Here is a 19,203-nt window from a genome sequence, read left to right as displayed (position 1 = left end):
AGGAATGAGGTTCCTTTTTTGCAAGGAGCCTGGCAGAATGTTCTTGCTCTGCTCTGCTCTTCCGTCCCAGCGGTGCACCTTTGCTCAAACTCCTCGTCTTCAGATAGCAATAGCAGCACCAGCACCACAAGCACTAATTTCTGGGCAGCACAATTTCGTCATCCTTCAGCAACTCAGGCAGCAGTTCATCCGGGTTTTAAGGAATGCTTATTGTTGGTCTATCAGAGGTAGAGCTGGCCATAAAACTTTGCAAAAATGTGTAGTAAAAATGGGATAACACTTTTAAGTTTGAACATATTTAAATGCTGTTAGACAGTTGGATAAATGTTTGTGCTCGCCTATATGTCATTGAAGAAAGAAAAAAATGACTGTAATAAGAATGTCCTTTTGTCTACTTTGTTCTAGGGAACTGAAAGCTGGGAAGCCTGCAAGGAAAACCCAGGAAGCTAAACACAGGGAAAAGGGCTGCGTAAACTATTTGTATGGTAGAACAACAAGCCATAAGGTCAAGACTTTGTGTTGTGAAATGAATACAAAAGTGAATTAAAGTGATACAGTTAGCTAGTGGAAATAAATGGGAATGAAATTGCAAAAGAGGTAAATGAAGGAAAAGCAAATTGTTCATGAGGCGGCATCGAGTTAAGAGTCGTGGTTGGATTAGATAAGACTACGGAAAGAAAAAGATGAGAAATTTCATTGTGTAAATACACAGCTGAGTATGGAGCTTGTAAAAATAAAGGTGGTTTGTAAGGATAGAAAGATAGTGAGTGAGGGGAGGTGGTGCTAAGTAATTGTACCTCTTTCCTTTTTATTTCTTCCCTCTTACGTTCACTTTAATTAAGGAACAATTGCTTACTCATTTTTCATGCTCTGTGTAGACCTGTTCATGGATTACAGGTGCAACTGTACTCAGGATCACTACGTATGACCACTTTGTTCTAACTACACGAACGAGGGATTGACTTTAGAAGTCAATAAACTTTTATAAATTAAGTCCCTCGTTCGGAAGAACTTTATTGACTCCTAATAACACTCCCTGCTCACTAGTATTCTCAGTCGGTCCTTGGAGTAACCATTTTTGAATGTGAGCATTAATCAGATATTGTGGAACTGGACCTTGGTGTTCCAACCACATGAATGCCCAGGTGTACTTCACTCTTGGATAAGCTATAAAATGACTCAACTCAGCATTGGATACTTGTTTTCATCACCATGATTCGTTCAAACTGCATGCTCCTCACTTTTGGACTGCTCATTTTCTGCTTTCGGGATGCCTCTTCTGTAGGTAGGTAGCAAGAACTTCCTTGTCCTTCCATACCTATGTGCATTCTGCTTGCCACTGCCCCTTTCTCTTCCAACCTACGATCACATGAACAACAGACCTGATGTTGGAGGGACCTTTTAACACATGGGATTTACTTTAGGAAGCCAGTTTCTGGAGTTGAACATTCGAACCAAACAGAATAAAAGTCCCTTTTCTGCAGTATTCTCTGTCAGTCCTTAGTTCTGGGACAATCATTTTGGGATACGAGTATTTTTCAAATTTGGGGGAAGTGAAGATCTTGACACAGTATAAAAAGGTTAACAAAATGTGAGTAAAATTTTGTTGCATTTCCTTTTAGATATATCCCTTTATATATTATCCTATGAATAATATATCTTCCTAAAACCTACAGCTACTGTTTGTTGTACATCAACAAGGAGCAACAGATGCAGAGCAATATATTTGGGAACTGGAATATAAACAACATGTGCATTTTCCAACCCTAAGCACACGCCACAAATACTTAAACCAGGTTGAAGAGGAAGTATATGCGAAGTCTTTGGAAGAGGAGGAAAAAGGCTGGTCCCGTCACCCCTCCACTTCCAGGTGCCCCTTCTGCCCGTGTTGAATGCGCAGTTCCAGAAAGGGTTTCCTCTTCAGTCTGCTGGAACCCAAGCCCTAACCTTCGAGCAAATGGGACAAAAGCTCTTCCTAATGACTTTCTCACTCGAGACTGTCTTATTTTCTTCTTTTCACTTTCAGGTCTATATCCCGCAAAATGTACATATATCCCTACAATAGGATGGTGTATGTCTCCTTCTGCTCGCTATTTTTTCAACCCACACCAAGCGGCATGTATGATGTTCACTTATAGTGGATGTGGAGGGAATGCTAATAACTTCTTAACTTTGAGCGAATGCATAAAAGAATGCAAAAGCCTTGGTAAGAAAGAAATTGAAATCTTTTTTTTGGCACACACACACACACACGCACACACACACACACACACACACACACACAATCATTAATAGCAAAGCTATAGCAAATATATTTTTCCTAAAAACTACAGCTACTGTTTTTGTACATCAAAAAAAGCAAAAGATTCATAGCAATGTATTTGGGAACTGGAAAATAAACTGCCAATGACTCAAATTTGAGTTTTCTCACTATGTTAGGGCTGGCAACTTGTTTTCACTTTTTCTGAAGGTTGGAGCAGATTGCTCAGGATCTACTTTTCCAGTAGATGCTCAAATATTCACACTGCCCTGCACCCTGGAGTCAGAACACAATATATATTCATGCAATGATCTTCTGGGTTTCCTTAAGAGGGACAGTCTGTATTATTTTCTTCTTTTCACTTTCAGGTGACCCTCAAGACATATGTTTCTTGCCTGTAGTAGTTGGAAAGTGCAGAGGTTCCTTTCGTCGTTTTTATTATAACGCAGCAACTAAGCAATGTGAGGAATTCTTTTTTGGGGGATGTGGAGGAAATAAAAACAACTTTGTAAATTGGATTCAATGCAGAGCTACATGTCAAAATTCAAGTAAGGAAGACATTTTAATATTTTCCTTTGCAACCAATTAAAACAAATGGCATTTTAGTCTTGTTCATCAGTCACTAATCTGAAAGCTCTTGAGTCCCAAAGTTATCTTGATCTCAGTTCTGCAATCCAGGCCCTGAACTAGGGAGAGGAGCTTATAAGTGGACACAATCAGCAAAGTCAGATTTTTTAAAATGGTAAAAATGCAAAAATAAATTTCCTAAGAAATGCCATAAAACTAGCTTTCTGCTTTTTACTGTTTTTCTTGCAGTTTTGTGTCTGCACTAAATCAATAAAAGGAAATCACCTTGAATTAAGCAAAATACTGAATAATCAAAGAAAATTACAGATTCCTCACAGGAACAGTCAGTTGTTTCACTTGTGCAAATTTGCTTGCCTCATTCTCTATAACGGACCTGGCATCATTTGAGCATCCTGACAACTCTCCTAACTCATCCTATTTCCTCTGCCACCGCTGTCCCCCTTTTTGTTTGTAAGCGGTTCATAAGCCTTACTATTGAGCTAAACCAGCCCTCTGGAACCAACTCCCCCCTGAGCTTCGGATGGTCCCGGACCTCCGGTCCTTCCGCCACGACCTCAAAACTTTTCTCTTCCATCAGGCTGACCTGGATTGATGATGGGTTTTTAAATATGTTTTAATTTTTAAATTTTTAACTGTGTAGTTAATTTATTTTGGGGCTGTTATTTAATTCTTTTTTAATTTTTGTACTGTTGTTTTTTATTGTTGTTAGCCGCCCTGAGTCCTTTGGGAGATAGGGCGGCATATAAGTCCCAAAAATAAATAAATAAATAAATAAATAAATAAATTATAGAGACCTACTTGGTTCCAACCTTTAGAGAAAGAGAATAAAAATTCAATTTTGGGAATCCACCATAAGTAGACTCTGCAAATACTTAAATTTGGGCAAAGAGAAGGTCCACGTGAAGTCTTTGGAAGAGGAGGAAAAGGAATGGCCATCCACCCTTCCATTTCCAGGTGCCCTTCCTCCAAGTGTTGAATGCCCAGCTCCACAAGGGGTTTCTCCTTCTTCTCTGCTGGAATACAAATCCTAACCTTCAAGCAATTGGGAGGAAAGCTCTCCCATGAGCTTCTCAGTCCATCCCAGAAATCTGGCATCTCAGGAATGGGGATCTCATGCCTCTTCTTAGCTGCACTTCAGCTCTTTGAGGACTTCAAATGGCAACTGGCAACGGCTCACATTTGAGTGTTCTCGCCATGTTAGGCTAGGTAAATTGTTTTCAGTTTTTCTAAGTTTGGAGAGGATTGCTCAGGATCTACTTTTCCAGTACATGCTCAAATATTCACTCTGGATATATTTTCATGTGATGATGTTTTGGATTATTTCAAAAGGGACAGTCTGTCTTATTTTCTTCTTTTCTCTTTCAGTTATACTTCCCGTGAAATGTACACTTCCACCAAAAATAGGAATGTGTATGTCTCCTGTTCCTCGTTTTTTTTTCAATGCCATACTTGGAACATGTATGGTGTTTCTTTTTAGTGGATGTGGAGGGAATGAAAACAGCTTCTTATCTTCGGAGGAATGCCTAAAAGAATGCAAACCTACTGGTAGGGTACTTTTGCATTCTCCGTCCTGAACTAGTATTAGGGGAAACTGGAAGTAATCATTGGGATCATTCATTAAACATTTAGAAACTTAAAAACACCAAAAGAAATTTCATAAGTGCCCTAAATGTAGTCTTTTGTTTTTATGGTTTTCTCTGCAAATGGTTATGTGAGCATTTCCACATCCAATTGACAATGGGGATCACATAGTGATTACACACACTACTGAAAAATCTGTTATCAATTTGATTTTCATTGTCTCCTTTCCAGGGTAACACTGACTCCAATTCTTGATTGGATTGATACAATACTTTGAGAATACCTAGATTCAACAGCTGAGGAAGGAATTGAAACTTTCATGGACTCTCCCACTGAAACACTTTGCATGCATTGAATTCTAAGCATTCTCTTAAATAAACATACAAATGCTTTGCACAGCAATAGTCTCTCTAAAGTACTCTTTCCATTGCTACTTTTATTCTGTCAGGCCATTGACAACACTGCAAACATGACTTCTCAAAACACAACATTCAGTGAATATATCAGATACAGAGAATATTGAAATACATCTTATGACGTTGCGTGATGTATTGGAGCTTTTTCTCCATTGCCGGTAATGGGGTGGGCGCAGTTTCCTGGTGACATGCGTTTAGACACCCATTTTAGAGTTATTGAGGCCATTATGTTTACCTGTGCCCTCGGGGTCACCAGAGTGGTGCAAATGGGTGTGAAGCCTTCTTGGACCTGTTGAAAGGACTGTGTTGTAGACTGGAGATAGATGATGTTGTATCCTCCCCCTCTTTTGAGAGGGCAACTGACCTTTCTCTTCCAAGAAATGGGTCACATTAACAACAGACTTGATGTTGGAGGAGCCACCAGAATATGGCATACACTATAGGAAGCCCTGTTCTGGAATGGATCATCCAAAACATACAGAATAAAATCTTCCCTTTCTGTAGCATTCCTACAGTATTCTATAGTTCTGAGGGAATCACTTTGGGACGTGCGCGCATTATTCAAATATTGGGGGACGGGATAGTCTCACACAGTTTAAAAAGACAGAACAAAATCCGAGTAGAAGCTTTCTTGCAGTTTGCTGTATAAGCTTTCCTACGAATAATAGGGAATAATTTTATCATTTTAGAAATAATAATTTCTAAAACCTACAGCTATTTTTTTTGTACATCAAAAATGTTCATGTACTATTTTTTTGTACATCAACAAGGAGCAACAAATGCAGAGCAATGTATTCGGGAACTGGAATATATACATAGACAGGGCTTTTTTTTCTCATGGCCCGCTCAGAACGGCGTTCCGGAACCTTTTTTTTTGCAAAAAAAAAAAAAAAGCTCCCTCTGAAAGCCTATTGGAGGGCTAGGCCAGGGGTCGGCAACCTCGGCTCTTTTATGACTCGTGGACTTCAACTCCCAGAATTCCTGAACCAGCATGAGGGAACTATGGCCCCCTCATGACTCATGGACTTCAACTCCCAGAATTCCTGAGCCAGCATGAGGGAACTATGGCCCCCTCATGACTCATGGACTTCAACTCCCAGAATTCCTGAGCCAGCATGAGGGAACTATGGCCCCCTCATGACTCATGGACTTCAACTCCCAGAATTCCTGAGCCAGCATGAGGGAACTATGGCCCCCTCATGACTCGTGGACTTCAACTCCCAGAATTCCTGAGCCAGCCACGCTGAGGGGGAAAGAGAGAGTTTTCCAAGCTGAGCCATCCAGTTTTCTGGATGTGGTTGGAAAGAGGCTGCTTGGCGCCGGAGACCACTGCCACGAGGAACGCAGCTCTGGGTCGGGGTTCGGAGCAGCTCCGGGTGGGGGGCTCAGCACGGGCCGCGGCGTGGCACCTGCGGGGAGAGGAATCCCCACGGCGGCTGCGAGGAGGGGAATCTCCGCGGCATGTGGCTCCGAGCCGCAGGGGCGGGGGTGCAAAGGACGCCGTAGCAAGACTCCGGCGTCGCTCCCAGGAACAGCACCTCTGAGTTCCGGCACCTTGTGTTTTTTTTTTAAGAAAAAAAAAAGCACTGTACATATATAAAAAAGAATACATGAAACTGCCTCACGTGCGCCTGAGGTAAAAAGGAGAGCCCGCCGCAGTCCCAGTTCGCCGCCTCGCGCCTTCTGAAACTGCGCATGTCCTTCCTTGCCGGAGGGCGCATGCGCATCGGCGGGATCGAAGCCCGACAATGTTCCCTGGCGCGGGCGCTGCCTCCTGGCGAGGCTTGAGAAGGAAGGGCGAAGAAGAGTGGTGTGAGGCGACCCGCGCGTGCGCAGTGGCGTCCCCGCCCGGCGCTGGCCGAGGAGTTGAAGGCTGGTGGCCGTGCCGGCCTGTCCGTCGCGGACCCCGGGAGGCCTGAGCTGGCAAGTATCGGTGGCCGTCTGGGCGGGCTGGCTGGCTGGCTGGAGGAGGGAGCGGCCTCCCGCTTTTCTCTCCGGGGATCCGTCTCGGGCTTCCACGGATTGCGGATTTTCCTCGCTTCACTTTCCCCCTCTTTTTGGCGTCCTCTCGCCCCCTCCCACCTCGCGTCGTGGGCCTGACTACAAAGCCCATCGCCCACCGCTTGCCCCGCCGCTCCTGTCGTGCCCCCGCGGCTGGGCGGGAGGGATGCTGTGGTCCCTCAGGCCGGCGGGGTTTTTTTCTATTTTCCCCTCTTCTGCCGGGTCTGAGGCGGGTTCCTCCCAGGGAGGCCGGCAAGGGGTGGTGCATGGGGATGATGGGAGTTGTAGTCCTCTCGAGACACCTGAACGGGGGGCCCCTTGCCCTAACCTATTTTCATGGATGCTACTACGTGCAAAGACTCCTTTGCAGGAATAATTTGGACATTAGGGTTTAATTTGTTTTCAATTTCTGTATTTGTCCATTTTGATATTTATGTCACTGTTCACCGCCCTGAGTCCTTAGGGAGAAGGGCGGTATACAAATCAAATAAATAAATAAAATTAATAATAATAGTAATAGTAATAGTAATAATTATAATTAATAATAATTAATAATAATTTCATTTTTATTTTGTACAAATCAAGGCAGTGGTATTTAATGCTCTTGCTTCCTGTTTTCCTCACAGTACCAACAACCCTGTGAGGTAGGTTGGGCCAAAAGAAAGCAGCTGGCCTCACCAGTTTTCATGTCTGATTGATAATAACAACATCAACCCATCCCCCACAATCTTTCCATTTCTGAGGGGTCCTTGGTTCTCTCTCAGCTTGGTTGTTTACTTGCAGGCATTTCATTACTCAGCTAGGTAACAACAACATTGTCTGCAGTTCAGCCCTGAGCTACTGGGACTCTCTGCTACAGGTAGTCCTCGACTTACAGCAGTGTGTTTAGTGACCATTCATAGTTAACAGTGGCACTGAAGAAAGTCAGTGATGACCATTTCTCACACGATCATTGTAGATCCCCATGGTCACATGATCAACATTCAGATGCTTGACAGTTGGTTCCTATTTATGATGGTTGCAGTGCCCCGGGGTCATGAGATCCTCTTTTGTGACCTTCTGACAAGCAAAGTCAATAGGGAACCCCGATTCACTTAACAACTGGGTCACTAACTTAACAACTGCAGAGATTCACTTAACAACTGTGGCAAAAAGGTAGAATGGGGCAAAATTCACTTAACAAATGTCTCACTTAGCAATTGAGCACTTGGGCTCAATTGTGGTCGTAAGTCAAGGACTACATGGACTCGCCATTTTCCTCCCTTCTTCACGTTACACCCAAATCTTTAAATTTGGAACCTGCTTTGCAAGCCAACACCGCTGTATTCCAATGCTTTTTGGAATTGAAGCTTTTCCCCTCTTATTTTTTTCTGTTTTCTGATCCATTACTTTGAAGCTTTCCTCCACCTGGCAGGGAAATGTTTATATTTTAAGGCACTCAATTTGAAAAGTTTCCTTCTCATTCAGCAAGGAAATAGACACTGTTAGCAAGCAGTTCAGATGTCAGTGGTCTGTTGCAGCACATTAAACAAGAACAATCTTCTGAGTTAATCTTATTAGAAGCAGTCTAGTGCAGTAATTAGAAGCCTATTAGAAACTATCAGTCATGAAGTTATTTTTTCAGGCTTTGCTGCACCTACAAGGTTGTCCAGTAAATTTAGTTAATATATGATTTTTTCAGAACTAGATATTTCTGTTCTGGGAATTGGGGCGATAACACAGACATTTCTGACAGTTCTTCAATAAAGTTAAAATAAACATGTTCTACAAAGTAGCGTAGTACTTCTAAACTGAAGCTTGATTTCCTTTGCTTTTCAGACATTATTTTAAACACAGTTCTCTAGAGCAATTGGCAAGAGGATGAATGAGTACTGAACAGTAAGTAGTAGTAGTTCTGTTCCCAAATGACATGATTTAGTGAGAGGTTCCTACACGTAATGTTTTGGGCTGCTTGAGGTTATATCTCAAAGTACTAGAATTGAACAGTTCTTTGAGACTGAAAGCTTTCCTTACAAATAGTCTCAGACCTTTGAAAGTTTGTAATTCATCCTTTTCATCTAAGTCTTATTACTGCAGCTGCAGATAAAGTAATTCTGGTTTGAAATATGAACCATTTGTGAGCTAATTTGAAAGAAGTTTAGATTCAAATTGTATTGATTTATACTTTATGTAATCTAAATTGACTGGTTGTTGAGATCTGAATTGGTTTATGAGAAAGTAAGTTTCTTTATATTGTTCATTTCATGCTAGGTGTCCTTGCTATTTATAGAAGAGGTCACAGCCTGATGTTCCAGAACCCTATTTTAGTTTCCCAAAGCTATAGGCTTGGCATCCAGATCCTCTGTTATGGAGGGAACATTATCAATAATCATAGTATCTTTAGTTGAATTTAGTAATCAAATTAATTTTTGTCCTGGCATCAACCTCTTCACAAAACCTTACGTCTTACTTCAGGTTATGAATATTTTAATCCTATAAGCAGTTTTGCTCCCACCTCTTCAGATTGTTCCTAGAAATTAACCCCGGAATCATGATCATTAAATTTAGTCCAGGCAAAACTAAACCTTGATATTCACAATGTTAAACTTGTTTACTTTGGTTTACTTCAGTCAGTAGTATTTTAGTGATGCTGAAGCATTGTTGCAGTTGTTGTAACAACTTTGAAAAATATGAGAAAAGATAGATGTTTGAAAGATAACATTTTGGTTGTGGATACTTTGTATTTAGTGATATTTTTTGTTAAAAATGTTTAAATGCTAAGTAAAATGTACCTTTATATTTATTAATTTGTAGAAACAGAAATTAATAATATAAGAAAGAAAATGACAAAAAGTAAATTAGAGAACCAGAATAGTTTGGGCTGGCATCTCATTGGGGCTGAGAATCTGCTTGGCATGTTTGTGGGTGGGTGTTGGTCTCACTTGTGTTTAATGGAAACTATCCCTGCTGAGCTGTTGTGATTTCCTCAAATGTTTCTGCCATAGATTTTATATATTGTATCATCCACACCCTAAACATGAGACTTAAATATTTGGAGCATTGTGTTATTTGTGGTTGCTTCTTCTTGGAATATCTTGAGCACTGATGTTTATTGTAGTCTGGAAGAAACATGTTTAAAGTCATTTAATACGATCTTGGAAAGTAAACATTTTCAGGATCCGTATGAATGTAAGAATGATTAAGGACAAACATACTCCATTTATAATCATAACATTGATTTCATTGCTTCACTTACAACTATCTTTTCTGTTCTTTTGTCAGATTACCATTTTCTTATGTCTTCACAATGAGACAGGCCTGGGGTTATTTCTTCCCTACACCTTGTAGTTGATAGTTTTAGATGCCGAGACAATGCTGGCATAGATATGGCAGATAGTGTCAAGATCTTCCTTAATGATCTTATCAGGGTAAGTGCTTCCTTTTATTTTTGTTGTTATACATGACAGCGGATTTAAGATAAGATTAGATTTCAGGAGTGTTTCAGCAACTAATATTTACGTTAGCTCCCATAAATCTGTCTTTGGCAGTATGAAGAAGGGAAGTTTTAGGACTTGATGCACAAACTTGAACTATGTGTAATTATCAAGTAAAATCCATCTCAGTACCAATTCTGTGATTGTTTCTCAGTCTTTTGATTAAGCTCAAGTATAGTATCCATGTATCTAACTCTATGATTCTTAGTAAATGGAAAGAGAGAGTTCCTGAACTGTGATGCCATTATATCAGTGACCAGATAATGAATAACAGAATAACAGAACAGAATAATAGAGTTGGAAGAGACCTTGTAGGTCTTCCATTCCAATCCCCTGCTCAGGCAGGAAACTGTATACCATTTCTGACAACTGGTTGTCCAGTCTTGCTTTAAAGAATTAGACTTAACTAGAAAATCACTGGTTAGTTGCTTAGACATCTCATTTAGAGAAAAATCAGCAGAAACAATATGTTTATGTCTCTAGGGAATTAAGGATTCCATATGGGGGATCTGTACAATCTCCAAGCTGGATGCTCGGATCCAGCAAAAAAGGGAAGAGCAGCGGAAAAGAAGAGCAACTAGTGTGCTTGCCCAGCGAAGAGCACAAAGCGAAGAGAGGAAGCAAGAGAAGTAAGTTCCAATCATGGGGATTGCGTCATGTCGTTAGTAATCATCTATCAGTGTTTTATCTTCAAGATAGCAACAGCACTTAGACTTATATACCGCTTCACAATGCTTTATAGCCTTCTCTAAGCGGTTTATAGTCACTCTACTGCCCCCAACAATCTGGGTCCTCACTTTATCAACCTTGGAAGGGTGGATGGCTGAGTCAGCCTTGAGCCGGTAAGACTCGAACTGCTGGCAGTTGGCAGTTAGCCGAAAAGCCTGCAATACTGCATTCTAACTACTGCGCCACCACCAAAATGGTACCAAACCCCTAGAAGTCACATCTGCTAACATAGTCTGTGTACAAACTGGATCCTGCAAACTTTGGTAGGGATTTTTATTTTATATTGTCCAAATTAAATGAGGATTTTGAAATATTCTTTTATTTGGAACTCTCTACCAGTGTCATTTGAGGGGCCGGCTGTGTTCTACATAGCTGTTTAGTTTCATCACAAAAGCCACAGGATTCTTTGTAGGAAGAGATTTGGAATGAAGATTTTAAGATACTATTTTTAGTCTCTTGCCCAGTAGCTGCTGTAGTTGTAATTCATGTTTTAAAAAAGTTGACACTGTGAAAAAGAAATAAAAAAGAGTGCAAATTTATCTTAGGTGCTAAATAACAACCAATTCTACATGTACATCTGTATGACATTGACAGTGAATGTATAGGCTTACCTAATAATAGAGAAAAAGAGAGAAAACTGGAATGTAAAAACCCAACTTTTAAAACACCTCCCCCCCCCAAATGAGGCTCTCAACAATTTGAAATTTAATGAGGATAATGGAAATTTATACTTTTGCATTTTTATGGTTGCAAAGCTGAAAGAATCTGCTGCCCTATCTGAAGCATTCCCCTCTCTTTCTGTGTTTAAACAGGTGTGTTTTTGAAAAGACATGTAGTTTCAGTTTTTGCACTTTCTTCTACTTTTGTTTAGTGAACCCCGGATAGTAAGCCGAATACTTCAGTGTTGTGCATGGAATGGAGGTGTATTTTGGGTAAGAATAATTTTGCTTCTTTTTTAAAAAACAGCAACATAATTGAATCAATTGCTTTATTATTTTTGCAAATATGCTTACTTGCTTGAAGTTTATAATTGGATAACGCTTCAGCCTGAAAAAGCAAACTGAATAGTGATTGAAATCATTACTATTTCCCAGATAAGGGATAGTTAACATTTATTTAGCCTTGGTAGATGCAGTGTTATCCCAATCAGATTTTAATATAAATATAAATAAAAATAGCCATGCAATCCCAGGAAATATATGTTTGAGTTAAGAGGCCACAAGTTTTGTCATCTCAAGTACATCTTTTACTGGAATTGTGGAGCTAGAGCATTATGCAACTCCTAGAAAAGGTGCAAATTGTTTAAGGGGTTTCTTAGGGATATGGGATGTGGTTTTATATCTTTTCTAAAGTTCCTTTTTGGCTTTGGATCCAAAGAACTTTATGTGTTTATAGAATTTCTGTTTCTTTTTGCTGTTTTCCCCCCCACTATTATGATTTTCCCATAGAATTATTGATGCATGTGCTGGAATTGTCACATTTGTAAAGATAAATTATTCATATATTTACTTGTGTATGTACTTGGGGAAAACCATGAAATAAGTGCTAAGATATCAGGTTTGAAGATCAGTTATAGAAAACAGGTTACACCTTCTGGATCTTAGAAAACTTGCTTTCCCCATAGTAGCACGCACATTTAAAAATAGTGATTAAAACTGAATTATTCCTTGTTGTGGTTGTTTTATTTTGTTTTTTAGCTTAGCCTCCTCTTGTTCTATCGGGTTTTCATACCTCTGCTTCAGTCAGCAACAGCACATGTAATTGGTAAGTATATTACCGTTTAAGGCATTTGTCAAGTAAATAATTGTTTGTCTAGCCTAAGCAATTACGTTATGATGGACAAGTGTATAATTTGTTGTATTGAATCTATCCTACTCTTCTCTTCCCTTGGCCTCAAATTTTCAAAACTGGAACACAGCACTATATTTGTAAAGGTGAAATAATACTCTTGAATGAAAGGAAGGAATAATTACGGTCCTAGCTACATTTACCGATCTGCTATCAACTTGTGACCAATAGATGAGATTTGTAGAGGGAAGATGCATTTTCTTTTTCTAATATAATGAATCTTTTTACTTACTACTGTTGAAAACGCTCTGTCTGTTTTGGAAGGTGATCCGTCATTACATGGCGATGTCTGGTCTTGGCTGGAATTTATCCTGACCTCCATCTTCAGTGCCCTTTGGGTCCTCCCCCTCTTTGTGCTCAGTAAAGTGGTCAATGCCATTTGGTTTCAGGTAAGTTGTTTTTTTGAGGAAATGAATAACTTGTTGACTTAATGCTTCTTTGGTTACCTGCCTAAGACGTACCTTGATACACAGGTAGTCCTTGTCTTACAACCGTTTGTAGTGACCATTCAAAGTTACAATAGCACTGAAAAATAACAGTGACTTAACAATTGTTCCTCTCCCGACTGTCGCAGCACCCCCACGGTCACGCAATCGAAATTTGGGTGCTTGGCAACGCACATGTTTCTGATGGTTGCAGAGTCCTGGGGTTGTGTGATTGCCATTTGCAACCTTCCCAGCCAGTTTCAGACAAAGACAAAGGGGGGAAGCCAGATCCACTTAATGATGGCCTAGTCCACTTAATAATTGCAATGATTAGCTTAACAAGCATGGCGGAAAAGCTCTTAAAATTGGGCGTGAACAACCACCATGCTTAGCAATGGGAATTCTGGTCTCAGTTGTGATCACTAGTCAAGGACTATCTGTATTGTCCTGTGCTTTTTGAGGGATATTCCAAGACAACCGTCTTCTTCCATTTTATTCAGAAGTAAGTCTGGTTCTTCTGTTTCAGGATATTGCTGATCTGGCATTTGAGGTATCAGGAAGGAAGCCGCAGCCTTTCCCCAGTGTCAGTAAAATCATTGCTGACATGTTGTTTAACCTCTTACTGCAAGCTCTCTTTCTTATCCAGGTAAGAATGGGCATAAAACATAATCCAGATTATCCAGACACTTAAGAGTAATAGACATTGGTATTTGAGCGACATCCAAAGGCAGAACTGTAGATTTGGCAGATCTTAAGAAGCAATAGACCCCAAGGTAGAGAAAAGGTGGAGAAGACTGAGAAAGAAAAAAGGAATGAATTATGCCATATTTTTATAAAGAAGTCACTAGCCAGTTTGATTTATGTGGTAGTTCTTTCCCAGCCACAAGCTTTGGGATGATAGGTTAACACTACTACTTTTTCAAAGCTGTTTATAACAGAGAGTTCTTGGAATCATCTCCTCCTGCCATGCACGAGAGAACTACAGGCCAGGTTTGTTGCTCGAATGTGCATAGCTGGACTTCTAGCCAAGAATGATGGTCATGGACTTTGTTGCCCTGGGACCTGGGATCCAATGCTCTAATATTGGGAATCGAGCAGAGTGTACCAAGGAAGACGAGACTCAAGTGTACAGTTAATCCTTGACTTATGACCGTAATTGGACTGGAATTTCAGTCATTAAGTCGAGGCACCATATGACCAGATTCAATTATATGATTGTTTTTATAGTCGTGGTTAAGCAAGTGCAGTCATTAAGAGACTATGTGGTGGTAGGTACTAAGCCATTTTATCCAGTGGATTATTTTTTGCCAGAACACTGCAATAAATGTCACAATGCTGCCACTGTTCATACATGTGAGCCAATTGCCAAGGGCCAGAAATACAAACATGTGACCGTGGGGGGTTCATGCAGCAGTCATAACGTTGTGAGTAACTTGAATCTGTTGCAATGCAAATGGTCATTAAGCAATTGGTTGTAAGTTGAGGGCTACCCGTACTGTCTCTTCACTTGTTTAGTTTCCTGGGCATTCTAACAAGGTACAGAATTGAGTTTTCTGTGGAAGGGAATGCTCTTTCAAATTGAATTTGTTTTATTTTTCCCCAGGGGATGATTGTCAGCCTGTTTCCTATTGATATCATTGGGCAGTTAATTAGTCTGCTTCATATGTCCCTACTCTACTCACTATATTGCTTTGAATACCGTTGGTTTAATAAAGGTAAGTCCTGCTGACTTTCCACTGTGTAACTAAAAAAGGAAAAAAAAATCCTTTCTTTTTGTTGTTCAGTGTTGGGGTTGTTTGGCGCAAATGTATGCAAATCCCAGTAACACTCTTCCAACAGGATCTTTGCAGAGTTCTTCAGTGGCAGAAGCAGAGCTGAAAAATTAAGAGTGCATTTTATTCTCTCCCAGTTGCTGGTGGTGGCTGGTGTTCTCCGTTATCACCAGCGATCAATAAACTACTGGCATATGGGATGGAGGTGTTATTTACATAATACTTCCTAGAATATGAAGATAATCTAGGAAAAAATATTGGGATCGTAATTCCTGGAATACGAAACTCAAGTATTGTATCACAGCGTTAATGCTTTGAACCATGTGTTTTGGGCTTTTCTCTTGCCAGGCGTTGAAATGCATCAACGATTATCCAACATTGAAAGGAACTGGCCTTATTACTTTGGATTTGGGTTACCACTGGCCTTTCTCACTGCAATGCAGTCTTCTTACATTATCAGGTGACTTACTGAGAAGCTGGAGTCATGCCATCCTCTTTCTTTTCTGTGGGAGGGAGAGGAGGAAAAGTAGGTGGGGAATTAATGGAAAGAGACCTGGTGTAAATGTTAATAGGGAAAGAGAGAAAGAAAAATCCTCGGAACAGTGATAGGAGCAAAGCCTTGGAAAAAGCTGGTCGTGGGATATTCTTCTGAGCCCATGAAGGTTTAATTGAGATGTATGGCTTTTTTCTTCTGGACATCCATGATGTGTTTTTTTCTATTTTATCGTTTCCTCCTTTTTAAAGTATAAGCCACTCAAAAGTCATTTACAGTCAGACAATCTCTTAAATCATGAATGAATGAATATTCCACGATACAGCACAAGAAAACCAAGACACTTTCTTTTAAGTAGTGTACAGTACTATTTCCTATTTCCAATTATGTCAGAATATTAATCTGGGCAGAACTTGGATGCTGGTCTTTCTGCTGCTGATTTGTTGAGCCATTCCATGCATCAGGAGTAGGGGACAAGCGGGATTCTTCTATATAAAAACATAGTATATAAATTTAATGAATTGTTGTGATGTAGGAGAAGTTATATGAAGTGGCAAACTGTATGAAGAAGAATGTGGATACAGCATCTGGATGCTGGATATTTGGATTGTTCTTTGTTATTTTGTATTTAATTATTTATTAAAAGTATATGCCACCCATTTCATCAATAAAGCGACTTTGGGCAGCTAATAAACAGTAAAAGATAAATATAAACACCATTAAAATTAAGAAAAGGTACATAAAAACTAAGACCATGTTTTTGGTTTAGGATGAGCAATTATTTCAGTGATTGAAGGAGCATACAGGTCAATAAATACAGTCTGACATTTCCTAAACTTAAAAGCACAGCATTTGGAAAAAAGTTCCTTCACTCTAGTGCCCTCTTCATTTTCTCACACACATGTATGCGGGTGCATGTATGTAGGTGCTTGGAGTCTCAGATCTTGTTAAGACGGTTTATTCTAGCTGGAGTTTATCACAACAATGATACTTGTTTTAAGGGCAGCCCTAAGCTGATTACCATAATTTAAAAACCATAGTGCAATTAGTTAATTTCTTGGTAGCATAAGTGCTAATAATGACATGATCTACTTGATTCAATTTTAAGGATGTAAAAAAATCTGCCCCAAAATAGAAAGGTTTAAACTCACCTCTTCCCTAGTGGCTGGTCCTAAATCTGCATTCAGAAGAGACTTTTCATCCAGCCAATTATATGTAGCATGGAATTGTGTTCCTATTCTGTAGTTTACCCATTCTCTCTTTTTAGTTTGCAGAGACCTGTACATAACATTTTCTGTTTTTTCTCCCCATCTCCCTTCCCCACAGCGGCTGCTTGTTCTCCATTCTTTTTCCTCTATTTATTATCAGCGCCAATGAATCGAAGACACCAGGAAGAGCATAGTAGGTATCCATTTCCTTTTTCATCAGACATAACTCAAGGAGTACCTATATATGAAAAGGCTTCTGCCCCAGTAAAGTAGATTATACTGTATACCATTTTTTGCCCTGATAGCCACTGCAAGCAGAAAAAAATTGTACTACTTAGAAACCTGTGCTACTTATAAGCTTTTATACCTAGGTCTAAAAGTTTTATTTGTTATTTATTTATTAAATTGGTTTGCCGCCCAGCTTGCCACAAGGTTGCGTTATTAGCAAAGATTTCAGCAGTAGAGAAAAATGGTAAGAACTGTCCTCGGACATCATTAATCGGGGTTAGGCAGATTTTGCACGTTGAACGGCCCCAATGCAGAATAGAGGTAGTTTTCGACTTAACAACCACAACTGAGCCCCAATTTTCCATTGCTAAGCAAGACAGTTGTCGTGTAAATTTTGCCCCATTTTATGACCACAGTTGTTAAGTGAGTCACGGCAGTTGCCAGCAACCTGGTTGTAAAGCAAATCTACCTTCCCCCAATGATTTTGCTTGTCAGAGGGTCACAAAAGGCAATGGCATGATCCCGGGGGCCCACAACCATCAGAAATACACCCCAGTCGCCAAGCGCCACGGTTGTGCGAAAAACGTAGTAAGTCACTTTTTTTTCAGTGCCTCTGAATGGTCACCGAGCGACGATGGCTAGTAGTAGTCAAGGACTACTTGTATGCCCGTGAATTCAAGGGATCTTAAGGTTAAAGAAGCTAATAAGAGGCTGTCTTCTATTTCAGCCACTTCCAGTTGCGCCTCTTTTCCTTGGTCGTCTTCCTTAGCAACAAGCTCTTTCACAAGACGGTTTATTTTCAGTCCAGCCTGAGCAGCTCCTCGTCTGCTGATCGACTGCCCTCGCCACGCTCCTCGCCTGCTCGCCTGGCACACTGAACCAAGGCCGGGAGGGAGGATGAGAACCGTTCAGACGACACACGTGTTTCTGTGATTCTGTGAAGGTCTGGCGGGGAGGGTAGGCGGGAGGCTTGTGCATTTTCCCTTGTGATCTCTCTCTTAAGCCCCTGTTTGGACCTTGGTTTGCATCTCACCGAGTGGCAAAAGGAAATACATTGGGTGGGTGGGTGGGAGGGCGAGTGGGTGGGAGGAGCCTGGATTTTTAACACTTTTGTGAGCTTATTTCGGAAGCCAGGTTCTTCGCTGGTTTTTATAGTGTATGATGGGCCTGTTTCTGTGCACTTTTTTGTATCTTTCCTTACCTCCCCCCCCCCATTTCCCAGGATGAATGGTTTTTGTAATGCGTATTGTCGTAGCTTTCTGATGCTGATGGGGTCTTTACCACAAGTGTTGGGTTTTTCCTCCATGATCGTAGTTCTTTATATGGTTACCTCAGGTCAGGATTTTGTAATCCCCCTTGTGTGCTGAAATGAGAAGTGTATCATGTAACACTTGTGCAAGGTTAAGATGTCGGGCGGGGGCCGGGGTGGGGTGGGGTGAGAGGGCTTTTCCTCCTCCTGGCATCCGGTGGCCTCTTAACTTTATTTGGTTTTTATTTTGAAGGGATCAGCACTTGATGGATGCAACAAATTCCTAATCTTAAGGACAGAATGTATTGTTTTGGGTTTGTTTGTTTTTTTACTTATGTCCTTGGAGCTTTTGAAAAGCACCTTCTGAACTCTGAAAGGGAAATTTGAAAAGTGTACGGGTAAAGTCAGGCACTGAAGTGAAAACTCGTTAATTCTTGTGTCTGGGGTTGTAAAGTTGGCAATATACTGTTAAAATCTTGCAAGAAATAACGCTTCTAAGGAACATATTTATGGATCCTGGGGATGGATTTTGTTTGGGGTGGTGGTGGTGAAGGACTGGTACACAAGGGAGATTCCGAAAGATATTTATGGAGAAATAGGTGTTGTTGTTTTCAGCAGGGCTTCTGCACACGTCTACATATAGGCCACCGGTGCTAAGCCCAGTATGCAGAACAGAGAATTTGGTGATGTCAGTTTTAAGGCCTCCAACTCAAATACTTATAGGAAGCCTGACCTGGAATAATTGTCCCAGCTGAGTGAGAATGATGTACACCGAAGTGCTCCTGTGTGATTGTAATTGCGACTGAAATTAAGGACTCCTCAGCTCAGGATATGTGATCTTCATGTGTATTCATCTGTCCGTGTGTGTACATATGTAATTGTGTATGCACAATGAAGTATAATGTGGTCCTGATCTTAGGCAGTATTCTTTA

General features: G+C 40.5%; 1 protein-coding gene and 1 long non-coding RNA gene across 4 annotated transcripts; both read left to right on the top strand.

Annotated features, from left to right (window-relative positions):
• The first annotated feature begins 1,888 nt into the window (after nt 1–1,888).
• LOC310644063 lies at nt 1,889–5,297 on the top strand. 2 transcript variants are annotated; one of them, XR_014493222.1, is made up of 5 exons: nt 1,889–2,206; nt 2,629–2,808; nt 3,077–3,298; nt 4,214–4,393; nt 4,661–5,297. It is a non-coding gene; the product is annotated as an uncharacterized lncRNA (long non-coding RNA). The 2 variants fall into 2 exon arrangements; XR_014493223.1 differs by lacking the exon at nt 3,077–3,298 and having other exon boundaries at nt 1,901–2,206.
• Nucleotides 5,298–6,683: 1,386 nt separating this feature from the next.
• EI24 (EI24 autophagy associated transmembrane protein) lies at nt 6,684–18,064 on the top strand. Of its 2 annotated transcripts, XM_083368849.1 has the most exons (13): nt 6,706–6,772; nt 7,436–7,490; nt 8,665–8,724; nt 10,108–10,253; nt 10,803–10,948; nt 11,920–11,980; nt 12,746–12,812; nt 13,161–13,285; nt 13,848–13,967; nt 14,925–15,036; nt 15,442–15,553; nt 16,913–16,987; nt 17,750–18,064. In XM_083368849.1, the coding sequence occupies exons 4-13, from the start codon at nt 10,212–10,214 to the stop codon at nt 17,898–17,900; spliced, it is 1,011 nt and encodes a 336-aa protein (XP_083224975.1). In that variant the 5' UTR covers nt 6,706–6,772; nt 7,436–7,490; nt 8,665–8,724; nt 10,108–10,211; the 3' UTR covers nt 17,901–18,064. The 2 variants fall into 2 exon arrangements, with proteins under 2 accessions (XP_083224974.1, XP_083224975.1); XM_083368848.1 differs by lacking the exon at nt 7,436–7,490 and having other exon boundaries at nt 6,684–6,768.
• Nucleotides 18,065–19,203: the final 1,139 nt, after the last annotated feature.

Source organism: Vipera ursinii, assembly GCF_947247035.1.
Source record: "Vipera ursinii genome assembly, chromosome: 8".
Classification (NCBI taxonomy): Eukaryota; Metazoa; Chordata; class Lepidosauria; order Squamata; family Viperidae; genus Vipera; species Vipera ursinii.
Note: the sequence above shows the minus strand (reverse complement) of the source record. Positions and strands in the feature narration are given on the sequence as shown.

What these genes read in the sequence shown, in the direction of transcription:
- EI24 (XM_083368848.1), top strand. Translation starts at nt 10,212, where the DNA reads ATGGCAGATAGTGTCAAGATCTTCCTTAATGATCTTATCAGG. An exon ending in TCCTTAATGATCTTATCAGG is followed by an intron (nt 10,254 to 10,802) that starts GTAAGTGCTTCC and finishes TTATGTCTCTAG; the next exon opens with GGAATTAAGGATTCCATATG. An exon ending in ATACCGTTGGTTTAATAAAG is followed by an intron (nt 15,037 to 15,441) that starts GTAAGTCCTGCT and finishes TTCTCTTGCCAG; the next exon opens with GCGTTGAAATGCATCAACGA.